The sequence below is a fragment of the Melanerpes formicivorus genome, unplaced genomic scaffold (genome assembly GCF_026170545.1).
Source record: "Melanerpes formicivorus ecotype bairdi unplaced genomic scaffold, bMelFor1.0.p_v2 SCAF_39, whole genome shotgun sequence".
Taxonomy (NCBI): Eukaryota; Metazoa; Chordata; class Aves; order Piciformes; family Picidae; genus Melanerpes; species Melanerpes formicivorus.
The window spans coordinates 2,585,192-2,603,801 of NW_027142391.1; the positions used below are offsets into that span (position 1 = coordinate 2,585,192).

At 58.1% G+C, this 18,610-nt stretch overlaps 1 protein-coding gene across 3 annotated transcripts in view; it reads left to right on the forward strand.

The window, feature by feature from the left end:
- The first annotated feature begins 303 nt into the window (after window positions 1–303).
- Window positions 304–18,610, forward strand: part of DVL1 (dishevelled segment polarity protein 1) — an 88,163-nt gene continuing 69,856 nt past the window's right edge. For 2 of the 3 annotated variants that reach the window (XM_068158255.1, XM_068158257.1), the window contains exon 1: window positions 535–788. In XM_068158255.1, coding sequence (XP_068014356.1) covers window positions 619–788 — 170 coding nt within the window. In that variant the 5' untranslated portion in view covers window positions 535–618. Of the gene's footprint in view, window positions 789–18,610 lie in introns of all 3 variants that reach the window. The other variant, XM_068158256.1, reaches the window with a different exon arrangement.

An 18,610-nucleotide genomic window follows, 5' to 3' on the forward strand; every position in this document is an offset into this window, starting at 1 on the left:
CAGCCCCAAGTCTCCCAGCCGCACGCAGAGAAGCAGCGCGGCCCTTGCTCCCCGCACTGCACCCCGAGGCGCCGCCCGCTGGGCTGCAGCACGGGCGGCAGCGGGGAGGGAGGCAGCCCCGGGGAGCCCACCCTGGCTTCGCCCGCGGCTGCCGGGGCCGCGCCGGGCCGTGTGCGGCCGTGTCGCCGCCGCGCCGGCAGGGGGCGCGGTGCGGAGGCGGCGGGCAGCGCGGCGGTGGCGGCAGCAGGAGGCGGGCGGCTGCTCCTCGCGCCCCCGCCGCCCGCCTCCCCTCCCCTCCCCTCCCCTCCCCTCCCGCCGCTGCCCGCCGGCCCGGGCAGGAACGGGGGCCGGGGCGGCCCGCTGCCGAGAGCGGCGAGGGGCGGCGAGCGGCGGCCGGAGGATGCAGGCGGGGCGGGCGGCGGCGGGCTGCCGTTCCCGGGTCGGGCAGCTAGAGAGCAGTGCAGGGAGCGAAATCCCGGCCGAGGAGCCCCTGCGCGGCGGCGGCCGGGCGCTGCGAGCTCCCTTCCTGTCGGGGGCGGCTCTGGGCCGCAGGCCGTGAGAGAGGAGCCGAGCGGCGGCGGAGGCCCGGGCCGGCTCCCCCCCGCTCCCCCTCTGCCCATGGCGGAGACTAAAATCATCTACCACATAGACGAGGAGGAGACCCCCTACCTGGTGAAGCTGCCCGTCCCGCCGGAGAAAGTCACGCTGGCCGACTTCAAAAATGTCCTCAGCAACCGGCCCGTGCACAGCTACAAGTTCTTCTTCAAGTCCATGGACCAGGATTTCGGGTGAGCGCCTGCGGCTCGGCGGGGGGCGGCGGCGCCTGCCCCTTCCCTCCGCCCCGCGCCCCCCGCCGCTGACAGCGAGGGGAGGGCTCAGCCTCCCCCGGCCCCGAGCGCCAGGCACCTGCTTCGCTGGCGGCCGCCTGCCTGCCTGCCTGCCTGCCTGCCGCCCGGGGGGGTGGGCTGCAGCCCGTGCCGGCAGGGCCGTGCCCGGGCGCTGTGCTATGCCAGGGTGCTGTGCTGTGCCCGGGTGCTGTGCTGTGCCCGGGTGCTGTGCTATGCCCGGGCGCTGTGCTGTGCCCGGGCGCTGTGCTATGCCCGGGCGCTGTGCTGTGCCCGGGCGCTGGGCTGTACCCGGGCGCTGGGCTCTGCGCGGGCGCTGTGCTGTACCCGGGCGCTGTTCCCTGGCTCTGTGCTATGCCCGGGCTCTGTGCCCTGCCCGGGCGCTGAGCTGTGCCCGTGTCGGCAGGGCCGTGCCCGGGCTCTGTGCTGTACCCGGGCGCTGTGCTGTGCCCGGGCGCTGTGCTGTTCCCTGGCTCTGTGCCCTGCTCGGGCGCTGTGCTGTACCCGGGCGCTGTGCCCTGCCCGGGCTCTGTGCCTGGGCGCTGTGCCCTGCCTGGGCGCTGTGCCCTGCCTGGGCGCTGTGCTGTGCCCGGGCTCTGTGCTATGTCCAGGCGCTGTGCTGTACCCGGGCGCTGTGCCCTGCCCGGGCGCTGTGCCCTGCCCAGGCGCTGTGCTGTGCCCGAGCGCTATGCTGTACCCTGGCTCTGTGCCGTGCCCGGGCGCTGTGCTGCGCGGCCCTGCCCGTCAGCGGCCGCGGCCCTGCCCGCCGCGCACTGCGGCGCCCGCTCGGCGCTAGGCCCCGGCCGCCGGCGCCCGGGGGAAGCCGACAGTGCCGCCGCTAACATGGCGGCACGGCACGGCACGGCACGGCCCGGTTCTGCCCGGCCCGGTTCTGCCCGGCTCGGCTCCCCGGGGTGCAGGCGGCCGGCGGTGCTGCCGTCGCCGTTCTCCCCCCCCCCGGCGGCCGCTGGTCCCCCTGCTCCGGTCCGTCAGCCCGGTGTCCGCCCCGGCAGCTGGCAGCCCCCCGCTGCCCCCCGAAGCCAGGAGGCCTTTCGGTCACCCCCCCGCGGTGCTCCGGGGCCATGGCCGGGGCAGGCCGGGCTCTCTGCGCCGCTCCCGGGCCGGGCCGCAGCCCGAGGCCGGGCGGGCAGTGACCGGCGGCCGCGGCCGTGGCTGTCCCCGCGCCGGGGCGAGGCCGCGGGGCTGCGGCGGAGCGCTCGGCCGGGGCGGGGATGTGTGAAGAGCCCAGGCGGGCCGGGCTGCGGGCGTGCCGGGCTGCGGGCGTGCCGAGAGGCGAAGCCTGCCGCGAATGCGGGAGTGCCGGCTCGGGAGCCGGGCTTGCGCCGCTGGGTCCGCACCGGCGCCCCGCGGGGCGGATGGCTGGGTGTCCTCCCGGCTCCCCGCGGCGGCTCCGGGCTCCCCGCTCCCGGCTGCCCGCTGCGGCTCCCCGCTCCCGGCTCCCCGCTCCCCGCTGCGGCTCCGGGCTCCCCGCTCCCCGCTCCCGGCTCCCCGCTCCCCGCTGCCTTCCGCTTGGGGAGACGCGGGCCAGCCTTTCAAACGACCTCTAGGGCAAATGTCTGCCCGGAGCTGAGGGGATATTTGGGGTGGTTCTGGTCCCTGCGCGCCGGTGTGCGTTGCGTGCCACTGGGTTTATTTACAGCCGTAGTAAAAGAAGCCAATAAAAACCCATTTGACAGTTTGCCAGACAGCAACTTTCAAAGTGTATTAATCCTTTCGTGGCTGATCGCTTCTCTTTGTACTCACATCTGTCGCCGGCAAGACGATTTCACGTGTTTAAATGCCGGGGGAAAGAGAGAAGGGAGCAGGTTAGTGGGAAGCCGATGTGAACCTGACTCCACAATAAGGCTGGGGCCGAGGTGTGAATGCGGTGTTGGGTTGAGGCAAATCATCCCAAGCATCCTTTTGCATACTGTGCAGCCTCTTCCCTGCCCCTGAGACCCGAAGGCTTTCATGTTAATTGTGTTTTCATCCCCGGTGGAATGTGGATGTTGGTTGTTGATGTGTTTCTTCTGCTGTTGGTGTTGGCTTGCTGGCTGGAGGAGCGTTGGAGGCCTGGCTCCGGGTTGTGAAAACAGTTTTGGAGGGGAAATAACTCTTGCAAAGTGTTTGCTTTCAAAAGAGAGAGAGGGAGAGAGGGAGAGAGGGAGAAGGTTCTGCCACTCTGCTCTGGGGAGACCTCACTTGGAGTGCTGTGCCCAGCCGTGGGACCCCCGACACGAGAGGGACATGGACCTGCTGGAGGGGGTCCAGAGGAGGCCACAAAGATGATCAGAGGGCTGACAGGCTGAGAGAGTTTGGGGCTGTGCAGCCTGGAAGGAAGAAGGCTCTGGGGAGACCCTAGAGAAACATTTCAATACCTGAAGGGGACCTACAGGCAGGCAGGGGAGGGACTGCTCAGAAGGGGCTGTGGGGACAGGATGAGAGGCAATGGTTGGAAAGTGGAGCAGGGCAGATTTAAGCTGAACATCAGGAGGGAGTTCTGCACACTGAGAGCAGTGAGGCACTGGAACAGGCTGCCTAGGGATGTGGTTGAGGCCTCATAGTATCAGTCAGGGTTGGAAGGGACCACAAGGATCATCCAGTTCCAACCCCCCTGCCATGGGCAGGGACACCCCACACTAGATCAGCCTGGCCAGAGCCTCATCCAGCCTGGCCTTAAACACCTCCAGGGCTGGGGCCTCAACCACCTCCCTGGGCAACCCATTCATGGTGAAGAACTTCTTCCTCCCCTCCAGGCTGAATCTCCGCCCCTCCAGCTTCATTCCATTCCCCCTAGTCCTATCACTCCCTGAGATTGATCAGTCCCTCCCCAGCCCTCCTGTAGGCCCCAAGGTCAGACTTGCTGTGTCCCTGGGCAGCCTGCTCTAGTTGGAGGTGTCCCTGCTGCCTGCAGGGGGTTGGACAGGATGAGCTTTGAGGGTCCCTTCCAACCCAGTGCAATCAGTGACTGTAAAATAAGGTCTTTAACCACTGACAACCTTTTCTCCTTCACCCTCAAAGTGCCAGGGACTCCTTACCCTGCTGTTCTCCTGTGGGCTGAAGCTCTTGAGTTTCTGTGCTGCAACCTCAACAGAGGCTGCTGGGGTTGTGGAGCCAGCACATGCAGAAATCCAGGCCTGCAGAAGGTGAGCCCTGCTGAGGCATGTTGGACGTGCTAGGAAGGTCTCCAACACGTCTGGGCTGATCTGTCAGGAGGTGACAGAGTTAGCTAAGGTAAACCCTAGGCTGGATTCTCCTCTTGGTCTTAAGGCTGGGCTGAAAACGATCTGTTATTCTTGCATTGTCTTGGGAATGGAGATGGTGGCAGGTGAAGGGCTGCAAGTGGGTGGTGAGGATTAGGAGCTGTGAATTCTGGCTCTTATTTAGACAGTAGCCTGGAGTGTGACTGCTGAGTGCATCAGGGTGGCAAATCCGTGGTCTTGAGGCAGCTGGCAGTGGCTCTGCACGCAGTGGCTCTGCACGCAGTGGCTCTGCACACGGTGGCTCTGCACGCAGTGGCTCTGCACGCAGTGGCTCTGCACACAGAGCCTCTTGCAGGCCAAGAAGCTGTCAGTCAGGTTTTGTGTTTGCTTTTGGGTTGTTTGTCAACCAAATTTGGGTCCCACACACTTCACAGAATCATGGAATGGCCTGGTTGGAAGAGACATGAAGATCATGGAGAGGAGGGCAGATTGAGACTGAAGCTGAGGAAGGAATTCTGTGCAGGGAGGGTGGGGAGGCTCTGGCACAGGCTGCCCAGGGAGGCTGTGGCTGCCTCCTCCCTGGAGGTGTTCGAGGTCAGGCTGGATGAGGCCTTGAGCAAGCTGGGCTGGTGGGAGGTGTCCCTGCCCGTGGCAGGGGGGTTGGAACTGGCTGAGCTTGAAGGTCCCTTCCAACCCAGGCCATTCCATGAATCTCTGGGTGAATCATCAGGCCCAGCCATAGCCCTAACAACCACGTGAAAACATTGGAGCTGGGAGGAAACCGAGCTGACTCTTGGCTGTCTTATCGAGTGCTAATGGTAAATAGAGGCTCTTCTATCAGCAGCCTGGCTTCGAACTGCTGAGTGCTTTTAATGGCTGCAAATCACAGATGTAGTCACCACTAGCCATAACCAAACCCTGTCTCCAGTTTCTGCTCTGTGTGCCTGAAAACATCCTCCAGAGGAGCTCCTTCCCCTGCCCGCCCCGAGCGGCCGCTGAGGCTCCAGCGAGAGCCACGTTTTGGGTCGGGCTGCGGCGTTCCGCGCTGCCAGCCTCCCCTTCCTGCCCTGCCTGCACGGAGCTGGGGCTTTGGCAGGGCGACTGCTGGTTGGCAGGGCGCTTTTGCAAGTCCCAGTGTGGAGTGAAGAGTGCTCCTTGTGTTAGGAAAGCAAATGTTTTCCTGGAGGAGCGGAGCCTGCTGGAGCAGGCAGCCATCGGGAGCTGCCCTCGCAGCGCCGCACATGTTGTTGTAATTAAGGCAGGGCCTTTTCCTGGATCCTGGAATAGTGTGAGAAATGATTGTGCTCAGGAGCAGGGGCTGTGCTGACTTGTGGCCAGCTGGGACAGAGAGAGTTGGGAGCTGGGTTGGAGATCTGGAGCTGTATCAAGCTGTGTTATGAAATGAGGCGGTTCTGGGGTTCTGTGTACCTGTGCTGAGCTGCCAGCCTGCTTCCAGCTTTGCTTCTCAGAGGGTGCAGGAGAAGAAGGGTGGAGGAGTGGCCTGATCCCTTCTGAACTTCAATTTAATTTGCTGCTCTGCCTCTCAGTCTTAATGTCACACTCTCAGTAAAGCTGGGGACAACAGATAGGGTGTGGAGCCCTCATCTTGGTTTGCCTGGCAGTGCTCCTTCGACACAAACCCTGCCCTTGGCTCTGTGATTTCATTCTCTGGGGTCCATCTCTTGATGGGCTGGACCTAGCCTGGTTGTGATGGGCTGGACCTAGCCTTGTGGTGATGGGCTGGACCTAGCCTTGTTGTGATGGGCTGGACCTGCCTTTGTTGTGATGGGCTGGACCCAGCCTTGTTGTGATGGGCTGGACCTGCCTTTGTTGTGATGGGCTGGACCCAGCCTTGTTGTGATGGGCTGGACCTAGCCTTGTGGTGATGGGCTGGAACTGCCTTTGTTGTGATGGGCTGGACCTGCCTTTGTTGTGATGGGCTGGACCTAGCCTGGTTGTGATGGGCTGGACCCAGCCTGGTTGTGATGGGCTGGACCTGCCTTTGTTGTGATGGGCTGGACCCAGCCTTGTTGTGATGGGCTGGACCTAGCCTGGTTGTGATGGGCTGGACCCAGCCTTGTTGTGATGGGCTGGACCTGCCTTTGTTCTGATGGGCTGGACCTGCCTTTGTTGTGATGGGCTGGACCCAGCCTTGTTGTGATGGGCTGGACCTAGCCTGGTTGTGATGGGCTGGACCCAGCCTTGTTGTGATGGGCTGGACCTGCCTTTGTTGTGATGGGCTGGACCTAGCCTGGTTGTGATGGGCTGGACCCAGCCTTGTTGTGATGGGCTGGACCCAGCCTGGTTGTGATGGCTTGGACCTAGCCTTGTTGTGATGGGCTGGACCTGCCTTTGTTGTGATGGGCTGGACCCAGCCTGGTTGTGATGGGCTGGACCTAGCCTGGTTGTGATGGGCTGGACCTAGCCTGGTTGTGATGGCTTGGACCTAGCCTGGTTGTGAGGGGCTGGACCTAGCCTGGTTGTGAGGGGCTGGACCTAGCCTGGTTGTGATGGCTTGGACCTAGCCTGGTTGTGAGGGGCTGGACCTAGCCTGGTTGTGAGGGGCTGGACCTAGCCTGGTTGTGAGGGGCTGGACCTAGCCTGGTTGTGAGGGGCTGGACCCAGCCTTGTTGTGATGGGCTGGACCTGCCTTTGTTGTGATGGCTTGGACCTAGCCTGGTTGTGATGGCTTGGACCTAGCCTGGTTGTGATGGGCTGGACCTGCCTTTGTTGTGATGGGCTGGACCTAGCCTGGTTGTGATGGCTTGGACCTAGCCTGGTTGTGAGGGGCTGGACCCAGCCTTGTTGTGATGGGCTGGACCTGCCTTTGTTGTGATGGGCTGGACCTAGCCTTGTTGTGATGGCTTAGGACCTAGCCTGGTTGTGATGGGCTGGACGTGGCCTTGTTGTGAGGGGCTGGACCTAGCCTGGTTGTGATGGGCTGGACCTGTCTTAGTTCTGCTGGGCTGGATCTTAGTTCTGCTGGGCTGGACCTGCCTCCCTTCTGTAAGCCCAGGCTTTTCTCCTGAGTGCAGGCATGATGCTGTTTGCAAGGTGCAGGATAACTGTGTTGTGACTTTAAGGCTCAAGCCTTGGGAGTGCTCTGTAGGTTCTATTTTCATTCTAGCTGGTGGGAAATGGAGCCCTGAGATCAGAGGGTCAGAGTCACTAATGGCATGGCATCCACCACCAGTGACATTCAGCAGAGGTGGTGCCTGTGGTGTGTGCTCCCCAGGCAGGGAGCTGCCCTGCCAGCTCGCTTGGCTGCTGAGCCCTTCCTCTGGGGGAAGAGCCCAGGGGTCACTTTGCTCCCAGGTTTGTTGATTCTGAGGCTGCAGCCACACACATCCTTGCAGTAACAGAGGATGCAGTTTTGCTCAGGCTTTGATGGTGCAAAGATGGCAAATATTGAACAGTCTGAACCCAGAGCTATGGTTTGTGGTGCCTGGGCTCTCGTAGCTGAGACTCTGACAGCTGCATGAAGCTGTGCTGGGTCCAAATGGTTCATGATGAATCTCTGACACATCCCAGAAGGACTCCTATCTGTCTGCTCTTAAATATTCTGTGTTTCCAGAGCCTTTCTTGTACAACACTGTCACCAGCTGCTCCAAACACACAGCTATGGGTGTCCAGGATCCAGGCACTCCCATAAGTTCCGCGTTTGACTTTTGCTATAACCTCCTGTGAGAGCCCCTGCTGCTGTTTCAGCAAGTGCTAGGCTGATAGCAGGAGAGATTCAGAGGAGGAGCTGTGCCCTCTTCAGCACATGGCCTGTACAAAAGCTCACACTGCTGAGTTCCCTCTCTCCTGCCATGTCCTGGCTTCCTTTGCTCTGCTCAGTCCAGGTGTCCCTGGGGCAGGAGCTGCTGCTGCTGCCTCTCAGCGCTGTGGGGTAGAGAGCAGCCAAGCTCAGGCTCTGCAACCTTCATCCATGGAATACCAGAGAGTGTCTGTTCTGCCATCCTCCTGGGTGAGGTTCAAGTCCTCATTCTTTCCATTGTGTGAACTAATACTCTTTTGATTATACTTCTTCAGGGAGTACTTTGAGGAGTGGCTTTTGAGGCATTCCTTTGGTATCAGCAAAAGAACTTCCTCCTGGACTGCACTTGTGGGTGCAGCCATTTCTCGAGCAGGAATTGATTTTCTTGGTGTGCTGCAGCCAAGCCAGCAGCAGGGATTTAAAGCAGCAGGGATTTAAAGCAGCAGGACTCTGGTTTGGGCTTGGAATTGTGAGCTGAGTGGGGCAGTTCCTGCTGGGAGAGGAGTGCTGGTTTGTGTCTTCCCTCATGGAAGCAATGTACCCTCTCTAGTATCACCCCTGCCCTGTGAGGAGTCCTGAGTGAGGAGCAAGAACCCTGCTTGGCAGCTGGGTGTCTGTGGAGCTGCAGAGTCAGTGCACTGTGGGGAAAGCTTTTAGAGCCAAGATGTGAAAGACATCCTCAAAAGGTTGCTTCTGGGAGGGGGAATGAAAGTAGGAGATGCCTCAGCTTGGTGCTCAGAGTGCCACTGGCACACTGGACAGCCAGCAGCTGGGAACCAGAGAGCTGATTTGTCAGCTGTGTGTGCAGAGTTCTGTGCTCACTGAATCCCACAGTGTTAGGGGTTGGAAGGGAGCTCCAGAGATCAGCAGGTCCAGCCCCACTGCCAGAGCAGGATCATGAAAGCTGTTGCAAAAGCCCAGCCAGCAAAGGAACAAACCCATGGAAGCCTGATTTCTGCCTCCTCTGTGTCACTCAGGTGCCACAGAGGTCTGGGCCCCGAGCTAGCCACACTCCAAAGGAAGTTTTCTGGGCTGAGACCTGTGCTTGGAGCACTGCTCCCACGCTTCCCTTCAGCACAGTGGACAAAAGTGTCTTGCAGGCACTGTGCAGCCTTTGAGGTGGACTCTGCTGTGTAGGAAGAGCACAGGTTTGGGTTGAGGCTTTTTTTTCCCTGTCCTTTGGTAGTTGCCTGCCACAAAGATTTTAATGAGGTATTTTTTTTTTTGCTGGTGTTTTTTTTAAGGAGATCCTCTCAAGACTAAAGAGCAGCATGAAAGGATGCCTGCAAACCAAACCTGTTTGAAAAGTGAGCAAGCAGGTGACAGAGGCTGATGTAGGTCAGTTCCAGGTAGGAGTTTGTCTTTTCTGGGGTGCATTTTCTCCTTTGCTTTGTTTGCAGCAGAATTGGACTGAAGGCAAGAGAGCCACATCTGCAGCAGGGACTGTGGAGCTGGGAGGCTGCTGTGCAGGGGAGGCAGGTGCTAAAAATAGCCCTGGAGGCAAATGATCTCTGCAGCTCTGTGACAAGGATGGATACCCACAGAGTGAGGCTGTGTGTGGATCAGAACTAGGCAAGGAGGTGTTGAGGCAGCTGCTGTGATCAAAGCTCTGACGAGAGCTGGGGCTGCCTGAGTGGAAAATTTCACAGCTCCCACACAGGCTGCAAGGCCTCAGGGTAGGTTGGCTGTGAGGGTCTGGAGAGCAGGCAGGGGATTCAAGGTGATGTCCAGGTTACTGACCTGTGCAGGCAGGTGAGGAGAGGAGAAGATGTCTGCAGTGCCATTTATGGCCTGGAAAGGAAAGCTGAGGTCTCCTTACAAAGCAGCCTTATAGAAGCTCTCTCTGTGCTTGTTCTCCATGTAGAAGCTCTCTCTGTGCTTGTTTCCCATATAGAAGCTCTCTCTGTGCTTGTTTCCCATATAGAAGCTCTCTCTGGGTGCTTCTTCTCCATGTAGAAGCTCTCTCTGTGCTGCTTCTCCATATAGAAGCTCTCTCTGGGTGCTTCTTCTCCATGTAGAAGCTCTCTCTGTGCTTCTTCTCCATGTAGAAGCTCTCTGGGTGCTTGTTTCCCATGTAGAAGCTCTCTCTGGGTGCTTGTTTCCCATGTAGAAGCTCTCTCTGTGCTTGTTTCCCATGTGGAAGCTCTCTCTGTGCTTGTTTCCCATGTAGAAGCTCTCTCTGGGTGCTTGTTTCCCATGTGGAAGCTCTCTCTGTGCTTGTTTCCCATGTAGAAGCTCTCTCTGGGTGCTTGTTTCCCATGTGGAAGCTCTCTCTGTGCTTGTTTCCCATGTAGAAGCTCTCTCTGGGTGCTTGTTTCCCATGTGGAAGCTCTCTCTGTGCTTGTTTCCCATGTAGAAGCTCTCTCTGTGCTTGTTTCCCATGTAGAAGCTCTCTCTGGGTGCTTGTTTCCCATGTGGAAGCTCTCTCTGTGCTTGTTTCCCATGTAGAAGCTCTCTCTGGGTGCTTGTTTCCCATGTAGAAGCTCTCTGGGTGCTTGTTTCCCATGTGGAAGCTCTCTCTGTGCTTGTTTCCCATATAGAAGCTCTCTCTGGGTGCTTGTTTTCCCATGGACAGCTCTGTCTCTTTAGTCTCTCTTGCCCTCAGTGTTACTGAGGCAGCTGAGTGTTTTTAGGAGGGCTGAATGAGTGAGGCAGTACTTCCATGAGGACAGAAGTGGCAAAAGCAGGCCTCCTTCTGAGGACAGACTGAGGGAGCTGGGGCTCTTTAGCCTGGAGAAGAGGAGACTGAGGGCTGACCTCATTCATGCTGCTAAAGCTGTGCAGGGGCAGTGCCCAGAGGCTGGAGCCAGGCCCTGCTGGGGGATGCCCAATGCCAGCACAAGGGGCAGTGGTGGAAGCTGAGGCAGAGGAAGTGCCATGGAAGCAGGAGGGTGACAGCAGACTGGCACAGGCTGCCCAGGGGGTGTTGTGGGGTCTCCCTCCCTGGAGATAGTCAAGCCCCACCTGGCTGTGTTCCTGTGTGATCTGCTCTAGGTGCTCCTGCTCTGGCAGTGGGGTTGGACTGGATGAGCTTTCAAAGTCCCTTCCAGCCCCTAACACTCTGTGCCTCTGATTGGTGTCCTTTCAGTGTCAGCTCCCTGTGTCACCTCCCTTATCTCAGGCTGCTTCATCAGCATCCAGAGAGCTGAGGTACAGCTAGACTGAGAAGGAGCCATGGGTTTGCTTGGGCAGGAGGTTGAAGAGGGCTGAGCTGGCAGTGCACTCACATCATTTGCCATCCAGGTCTCTGCAAATGCCTGTGGCATGGTCCCTGCCATTCTCTTTTGGACAGCAAGTGTGGTTGAACAGATGGAGCAACAAATGGGTTCCTTTCAGACAGTTTTTTGGCCAGGTTTGCCTGTCTGTAGGCTGGAAAGGAAGGATTGCATCATAGGCAAAGCTGTCTCCAGGTCATGCTGGGACAGCTGCTCCCTGTGATGGAAGCAAGCATGGCTGCCCAGGAGCATGGTTGCAAGGCACCTTGCAGCCTGTGGCTGGGACTCAGGAGCCCTCCCTGCTGCTGCTGCCAGCTTTGCTGTGGGAGGCTGCAGCATGGGAGCTCTTCTCTGGGGCTGCTCCAGAGCCTGGGGAAGGCACTGAGAGTCTTCCTCTGCAGGGCACTCCATTTGGAGCCAGTTTCTGGCTGCCCTGCTCTGCCAGAGGAGCACTGCAGGCTCAGCTGTGTGGCTTGCAGTGAGTGCAGTGGGAGGAGAATGCTTTGTAGTGAAGCCTTCCCCAGAACCCCCACAGAAGGCTAAGCAAACTGAGCTGAGCAGATGCTTGGGTTGGGACTGGGTGTCTGGGGCAGCTGTGAAGCTGAGGCTGAAGCTCTGACCTTCTAGATCCCTGGGCTGCTCGTGGCTCTCTCCAGCTGTCCCTCCACCCAGCGTGGTCTGTGGCACACTGAAGCACTGCAGAGCTCTTGGTCTGCTGCTGGTGAAGCAGACCAAAGGTGCAGGCTAAGCTTCAGCTTGAGTCACTCAACTCCATTTGGAGTAACACTGTGAAACCTGCTGGAGAGCCACAAAGATGCTGAGGGGCCTGGGACATCTACCTGACAAGGAAAGGCTGAGAGCCCTGGGGCTGTGTAGCATGGGGAAGAGCAGCCTGAGGAGGAGTCTGATCAATAGCTGATCAATAGCTGAAGGCTGAGTGTCAGTTGGATGGAACCAGAGTCTCCCCAGTGGTGCCCAGTGACAGGGCAGGGGGCAGGGGGCACAAACTGGAATGAAGGAAGTTCCCTCTGAACATAAGGGAAAGCTGCTTTGGTGTGAGGGTGCTGAGCCCTGGAGCAGCTGCCCAGAGAGCCTGTGGAGTCTCTGGAGAGCTTCCAACCCCCCCTGGCCACTCAGCTCCTGGGCAGGCTGCTGTGGGGGCTCTGCTTTGGGAGGAGGGTTGGGCTGGATGATCTTCAGAGCTCCCTTCCAACTTCCACTCTCCTGTGATTCTGTGAGCATAAGGATGACCAAGAGCAGGCCCTAGGCCTGAGCATCTGGATCAGGAGCAAGCACAGAGGGGCTCAGGGAGGAGGAGGATTCTCCAGACTGGAGCAGGGTGAGCCAGTGGAGGGAAGATGGATCACTGCACAGCTAAAGACTCAGCTGGGGCTTGGGAAACAGGAAGAGCCCTGGGCTCAGCCCCAGCTGTAGGCCTGGAGTCAGCCACTGAAGCACAGTGCTGAACTGGGGGCTGTGTTAGCTCCTTGCCTTTGCTGCTCTGAGCTTTTTCCCCCCTCATTTTCTCTGCTGAAATGTAGACACCTCCTGGATGGAGCCTGTGTGTCTTACTCCTGGTTACCCAGCACCTGGCCCTGGGGGGCTTTGCTGTCTGCTGCCCTCAGAAGGCACTGCTGTGGTGCAAGCAGTAGCAGCGTGGAGCAGAGCAGAGCAGCCTGGCAGACCTCAGAGCTCCTGCTTTCCAACCACAGCAGCTTTGCTTTGCCCATGTCTTTGCCAGGCTGGTTCTGACAGCTGTCTGCAGCACAGCTCCCTGCTTATTTGACTGTCCCAGCTGTAATGTAAGCTAAACAGTTCAAAGCAGCTCCTTTCTGTTTTTCCCCCTGCTGGACCCTGAGGACTGCTCTGCCCTGGGAGGGTGGAGTATGTTAGGTTTGTTCAAAGCCAATGCTAGGAAAACATGCTGAAGGGAGACAGCAGGGTTTGGGCTGCTTCCTGTGGCTGCTGATCTGCCCTGGGACAGGCCACAAAAACAAGTTTACTACTGTTCAGTCAATGAACACCTCCACTTCTGAGTTTCTGCTTCTCCCAGGGCTCAGGTAGGCCTGGGGGGGACTGGTTCTGGCTGAAGAATACTCACCCAGAGGTGGTGCAGCTGCTGGGAGCTTTCACCATCCCCACAGGATTCAAGTTCAGCAATGAGGAAGAAGTTGTTGCCCAGGAGGGTGGTGAGAGCCTGGCACAGGCTGCCCAGGGAGGTGGTGGAAGCCTCATCCCTGGAGGTGTTTGCAGCCAGGCTGGAGGTGGCTGTGAGCAACCTGCTGTGGTGTGAGGTGTCCCTGCCCATGGCAGGGGGTTGGAGCTGGCTGAGCCTTGAGCTCCCTTCCAGCCCTGACAATGCTCTGGTTCTGTGATTCTAATTTAGCTGTGGCCTTGCTGTGTCTCTTAATTACAATTTGCCTGTGAAGGAGGTTGAATTAAATAGGATTTATTTAAGGCCTCACTCTCTGGAGACCTTCAAGGCCCATCTGGATGTGTCCCTGTATGACCTGCACTGCATGATATGGCAGGGGGGTTGGGCTTGATGAGCTCTGGAGGCCCCTTCCAACCCCTAACATCCTCTGATCCTGTAATAATCACTTTGGAAAGGTTATCATCATCCCAGCCTGCCACAGGGAGAGTGAACAGGCAGCCAGGGGGAGATCCAGGTGCACCAGGAGGAGATTTCAGTGCACCAGGGGGAGATCCAGGTGCAGCAGGAGGAGATTTCAGTGCACCAGGGGGAGATCCAGGTTCAGTGTTTTGAAAGCAGCCCTAAAGAGCCATGCAAGAGGTGAGACTTTTGACTGAAGGAATGAATTTACACCCAGTAGTAAAGCCTGGAAAGACTTCCATGGTATAGCTCAGCATTGGTCCAGCAGGCTCCCCCCACTTGGCCTCTGCCTGCCTCCAAACACCAGCCTGGCATTTCCCAGACTGCTGTGTGAGCTGCTGCCCTGTGGTGAGCAGAAGCCTTTCCTGGTGCAGCTTAATGGCTCATTACTGATGATACCCAGGGCTGCAGCTCTGCTTTGGCTCTGTGGTTTAGAGGGAAAGCAGTTGCCTCCTCTTTGACTAAATGTCTGCTTTATCTGCTCTAATTGTGTTGTTAGATGGGGGTAATGAAGACAGTCCTGCAAGGGATGCTTGTGTGAGCTGCAGATGCTTCCTCTCCTCTGCTTGTCTTGAGTAAACCAGAGAACCAGAGCATTGTCAGGGCTTGAAGGGACCCCAAGGATCAGCCAGCTCCATGGGCAGGGACACCTCACACTACAGCAGGTTGCTCACAGCCACCTCCAGCCTGGCTGCAAACACCTCCAGGGATGAGGCTTCCACCACCTCCCTGGGCAACCTGTGCCAGGCTCTCACCAAAACCAGAACAGAACAGAATTAACCAGGTTGGAAAAGACCTTTGAGATCATCCAGTCCAACCTCTCACCCAACACCTTCTGATCAACTCAACCATGGCACCAAGTGCCCCATCCAGTCTCTTCCTAAATACCTCCGGGGATGAGGCTTCCACCACCTCCCTGGGCAGCCTGTGCCAGGCTCTCACCACCCTCCTGGGGAACAACTTCTTCCTCACATCCAATCTGAATCTCCCCACTTCTAGCTTTGCTCCATCCCCCCCAGTCCTATCCCTGACACCCTCAAAACCCCCTCCCCAGCTTTCTTGTAGCCCCCTGCAGATCCTGGAAGGTCACAATGAGTTCTCCTTGTGGGCTTCAGTAGCCAGCATGTTGAAATCCCTCTGCCTGCAGCTGATGAGGAACCCACATGGAAACTGGAGGTGCAGTGCAGCTCTTGGGTAAGGATTCAGCAGGAGGTGGTGTGCACAAGCCCAGTGCCAAAGAACTGCCTCTTTTCAGGCAAGATTCACTGAGTAGGTGGATTGGGAAGATGGAGAAGGGGGAGGGAAACATTCCTGACAATCTCTTAACCCCACTCTCACTGTTTGCCTAAGCTGTGCTTGTTGTGCTCTTTCAGCAGGGGGGCTGCATCTGGGCAGGTGATGGCACTCAGCTGGTTTGCTTCTCCCTGCAAGAGCTGGTGGGGATTTTCTTCCCCCCCCCCCACCTTTAGGGTAGGTCTAACTCTGCTTCCAGGGAGGTTAGAGGAAACCCAGGGATGCTATAGGAAGGCTGGAGAGCAATAGGACAAGGGGGGGTGGTTTGAAGCTGAGGGAGAGTAGGTTTAGACTGGAGCTTAGGAGGAAGTTCTTTACCCTGAGGGTGGTGAGAGGCTGGAGCAGGCTGCCCAGGGAGGCTGTGGCTGCTTCCTCCCTGGAGGTGTTCAAGGCCAGGTTGGGTGAGGCCTGGAGCAAGCTGGGCTGGGGGGAGGTGTCCCTGCCTGTGGCAGGGCTTTGGAACTGGATGATCCCAGTGTCATAGAACCAGTCAGGGTTGGAAGGGACCACAAGGATCATCTAGTTCCAACCCTCTGCCATGGGCAGGGACAGCCCACACTAGATCAGGCTGGCATGGTCTTGAAGATCCCTTCCAACCCAAACCATTCTCTGTGTTGCTGGCAATAAACCACAGGGAGGTTGTAAAAATGTCCTCAGTGAGAGAACCCTGAGACAGAGCTGAGCTTCACCTCTCTGGTCCTGTACCTGCACTGCTCAAAGCAGTCTTGTGGAGCCCAACCTGAGGTGGTACCAGCTAAGGGATTGTTGTGGTGTGATCCTGAGCCTGGTGACATAACAGCAGAGGTGGAACAGGGTGAGCCCTGTGTGGGGATGGTGCTGTGGGTGAGCTTCCACTCCAGCAGGCTGCAGTGCAGAGGCTTTCCTTGGCTTAGCTTCCCATGGCCTGAAACCTGCAGGCTGCAGACCTGTGCTAGCTGGAGGCCCTCAGTGACCACCTCAAGTACTTTGGGAGGTGTTTGCTCCTCGTGGCTGTAGTTGGCTTAGCACTCAGCAGGTTAAAAGCAAGTTCCTGATAGAGGTTCTGAGGGGAGCAGCCTCTGCTGATCCAACATCTGAATGTTGTTGTGTTCCCCTCGCAGTTCCTGGCAGCTCCCACTGCTTTCTGACCCTCTCTTACTTTGAGAGCACACAAAAGAGAAAATTCCTCTCCTTCCACACCCTCCAAAAGCTGGCAGATAGCTGATCCTCTTCTGGAGGGGGAAGAAAGGAGGAGGTCCTGCCTGCTGTCCAGAAGGCTTCAGATGCAGGAGCTGCCTCCAGCTGGCCTCTGAATCCTTCTGGCTCTTAAAGGCTGCCTGCTTCCCCAAACCTGAGACTGACCTCCAGGGGACAGAGAGCACCTGCAGCCAGGCTGGCCCCTTCCTGGGGCTGCCTGACTGTTCTCTAGCAGAAACACAGCACCTCAGGAGATGGTTCTGCTCCTTCTTCCTACAGGCAAGAAGAGGAGGAGGCCTTTCTCCCTGTGCAGGCTGCTTTGCTCTGCTTGCTTCATCCTCTCCATTGTACTCTGGAGACCATGGCACAGTGGAGGCTGCTGCTGGCTGAGCTGAAAGTAGCCAGTTCCCAGCCTTTGCCATCTCCACCTTGTAAGCAGAGGCCATGGAGGTGGGCTGGGTCCTGAAATGCTGCTTCAGAAGGGAACTCTTCCTGGGGTGCTGACCTCAGGAGGAAAAGCTCTCTGTGCTTGTGCCAGCTGCTCTGAGCTGGCAGGGTGAGTTCTGCCACTGCTGAGGCAGGGAGCAGTGGGGTTATGGGGTGGCCATACAGGTCTGGAGCTTCTGGGAGCCTTCTCCTCTGAGCACCAGGGCTGAGGGAAGGTTCTGAGTGTAGCTCAGCTGTGCAGGAAGAGCTTTGATGTCGAGGCTGTGCTTTTGCCATCTGATGACTGCTTGCCTTCTGGCCTGGCCTGCCACTGGAATGCCACTTTCCAGAGTAATTAAGCACCAGCTCATGGCTTTAATGAGTGTGGTGGGGAAGAGGGGAGGATGGCCTGGTGACTCTGCTGCTGCTGGTTTGGGGTCCAGCTTCTCTGAGAAGAGCAACTGGAGGCTTGCCCTCCCATTTCTGCAGCCAGAGATTAATCAGTGGAGACAAGCTGCTGAGCAAACACAGAGCAATTGCCAGGGCTCCAGGAAGGAACGACCTAAATAGTTGCCCTGTGATTGTGTTGTGGCTGATTTGCATGTGAGGGGAGGAGAGGGGTGCTGCAGGAAGCAGGAACATGAAGGAACCTCTGGAGCAACCAGGTAGCTTCTAACCAGAGGTGCTGCTTACACTGTGGAGTGCTGCAAGGTCCTGCAGCTGGGGCAGGGCAGTCCCAGGCACTGATACAGCCCAGGCAGGGACTGGCTGGAGAGCAGCTCTGGAGAAAAGGACCTGGGGGTGCTGGGGGAGGAGAAGCTCAGCAGGAGCCAGCAGGGAGCCCTTGCAGCCCAGAGAGCCAAGCAGAGCCTGGGCTGCAGCAAGAGAAGTGTGGCCAGCAGGGCAGGGAGGGGATTCTGCCCCTCTGCTCCACTCTGCTGAGACCTCCCCTGGGGCTCTGGGTCCAGTTCTGGAGCCTCTGTGCCAGGAAGGATCTGGAGGTGCTGGAAGGTGTCCAGAGAAGGGCCAGGAGGAGGAGCAGAGGGCTGGAGCTGCTCTGCTGTGAGGACAGACTGAGGGAGTTGGGGTTGTGCAGGCTGGAGAGGAGAAGGCTCCCAGGAGACCTCATTGTGGCCTTCCAGGATCTGCAGGGGGCTCCAAGAAAGCTGGGGAGGGACTTCTGAGGGTGTCAGGGAGGGATAGGACTGGGGGGGATGGAACAAAACTGGAAATGGGGAGATTGAGATTGGCTGTGAGGAAGAAGTTGTTCCCCAGGAGGGTGGTGAGAGCCTGGCACAGGCTGCCCAGGGAGGTGGTGGAAGCCTCCTGCCTGGAGGTGTTTGCAGCCAGGCTGGAGGTGGCTGTGAGCAACCTGCTGTGGTGTGAGGTGTCCCTGCCCATGGCAGGGGGGTTGGGACTGGCTGAGCCTTGAGGTCCCTTCCAGCCCTGCCAGCTCTCTGATTCTATGAATTCAAGGGAGAGGTTGGGTTTCTGATGTCAGGAGGAGACCTGGAGATACTTAGTCATTAGGGGTGGTTGAGCAAGGGCAGTGCTTGCAGACGGGCTTGACAAGTTCCTTCATTCACTCTAGGCAAAAACCCTCCCTGCCTTCAGTGGTAGGAGAAACTAATCCTGCAGTGGTACTGAGTGTGCCTTCCAGAGAGCTTGGAGGCTTGGGAAGGGAGGGAAAGGCCCAGCAGCCTGTGGGGACCTGCAGCTGCAGCTTGCTTAGGAGCTCTCTGCTCTTTGTTTCACCACAGCTCCTGCAGCACCACAGGCTCAGGCTGTGCCAGGGGAGGCTCAGGTGGGTGAGAGGAAGAAGCTCTGCCTAGAAAGAGAGATTGGCCTTTGGGATGTGCTGCCCAGGGAGGTGGTGGAGTCCCCATCCCTGGAGGTGTTTAGGAGGAGACTGCATGGAATGGAATGGGATAGGATAGGATAGGATGGAATGGAATAGGATAGGATGGAATGGAATGGGATAAGATAGAATAGAATGGAATGGAATAGGATAGAATGGAATGGAATAATATAGGATAGGATGGAATGGGATGGGATAGAATGGAATAGAATAGGATAGG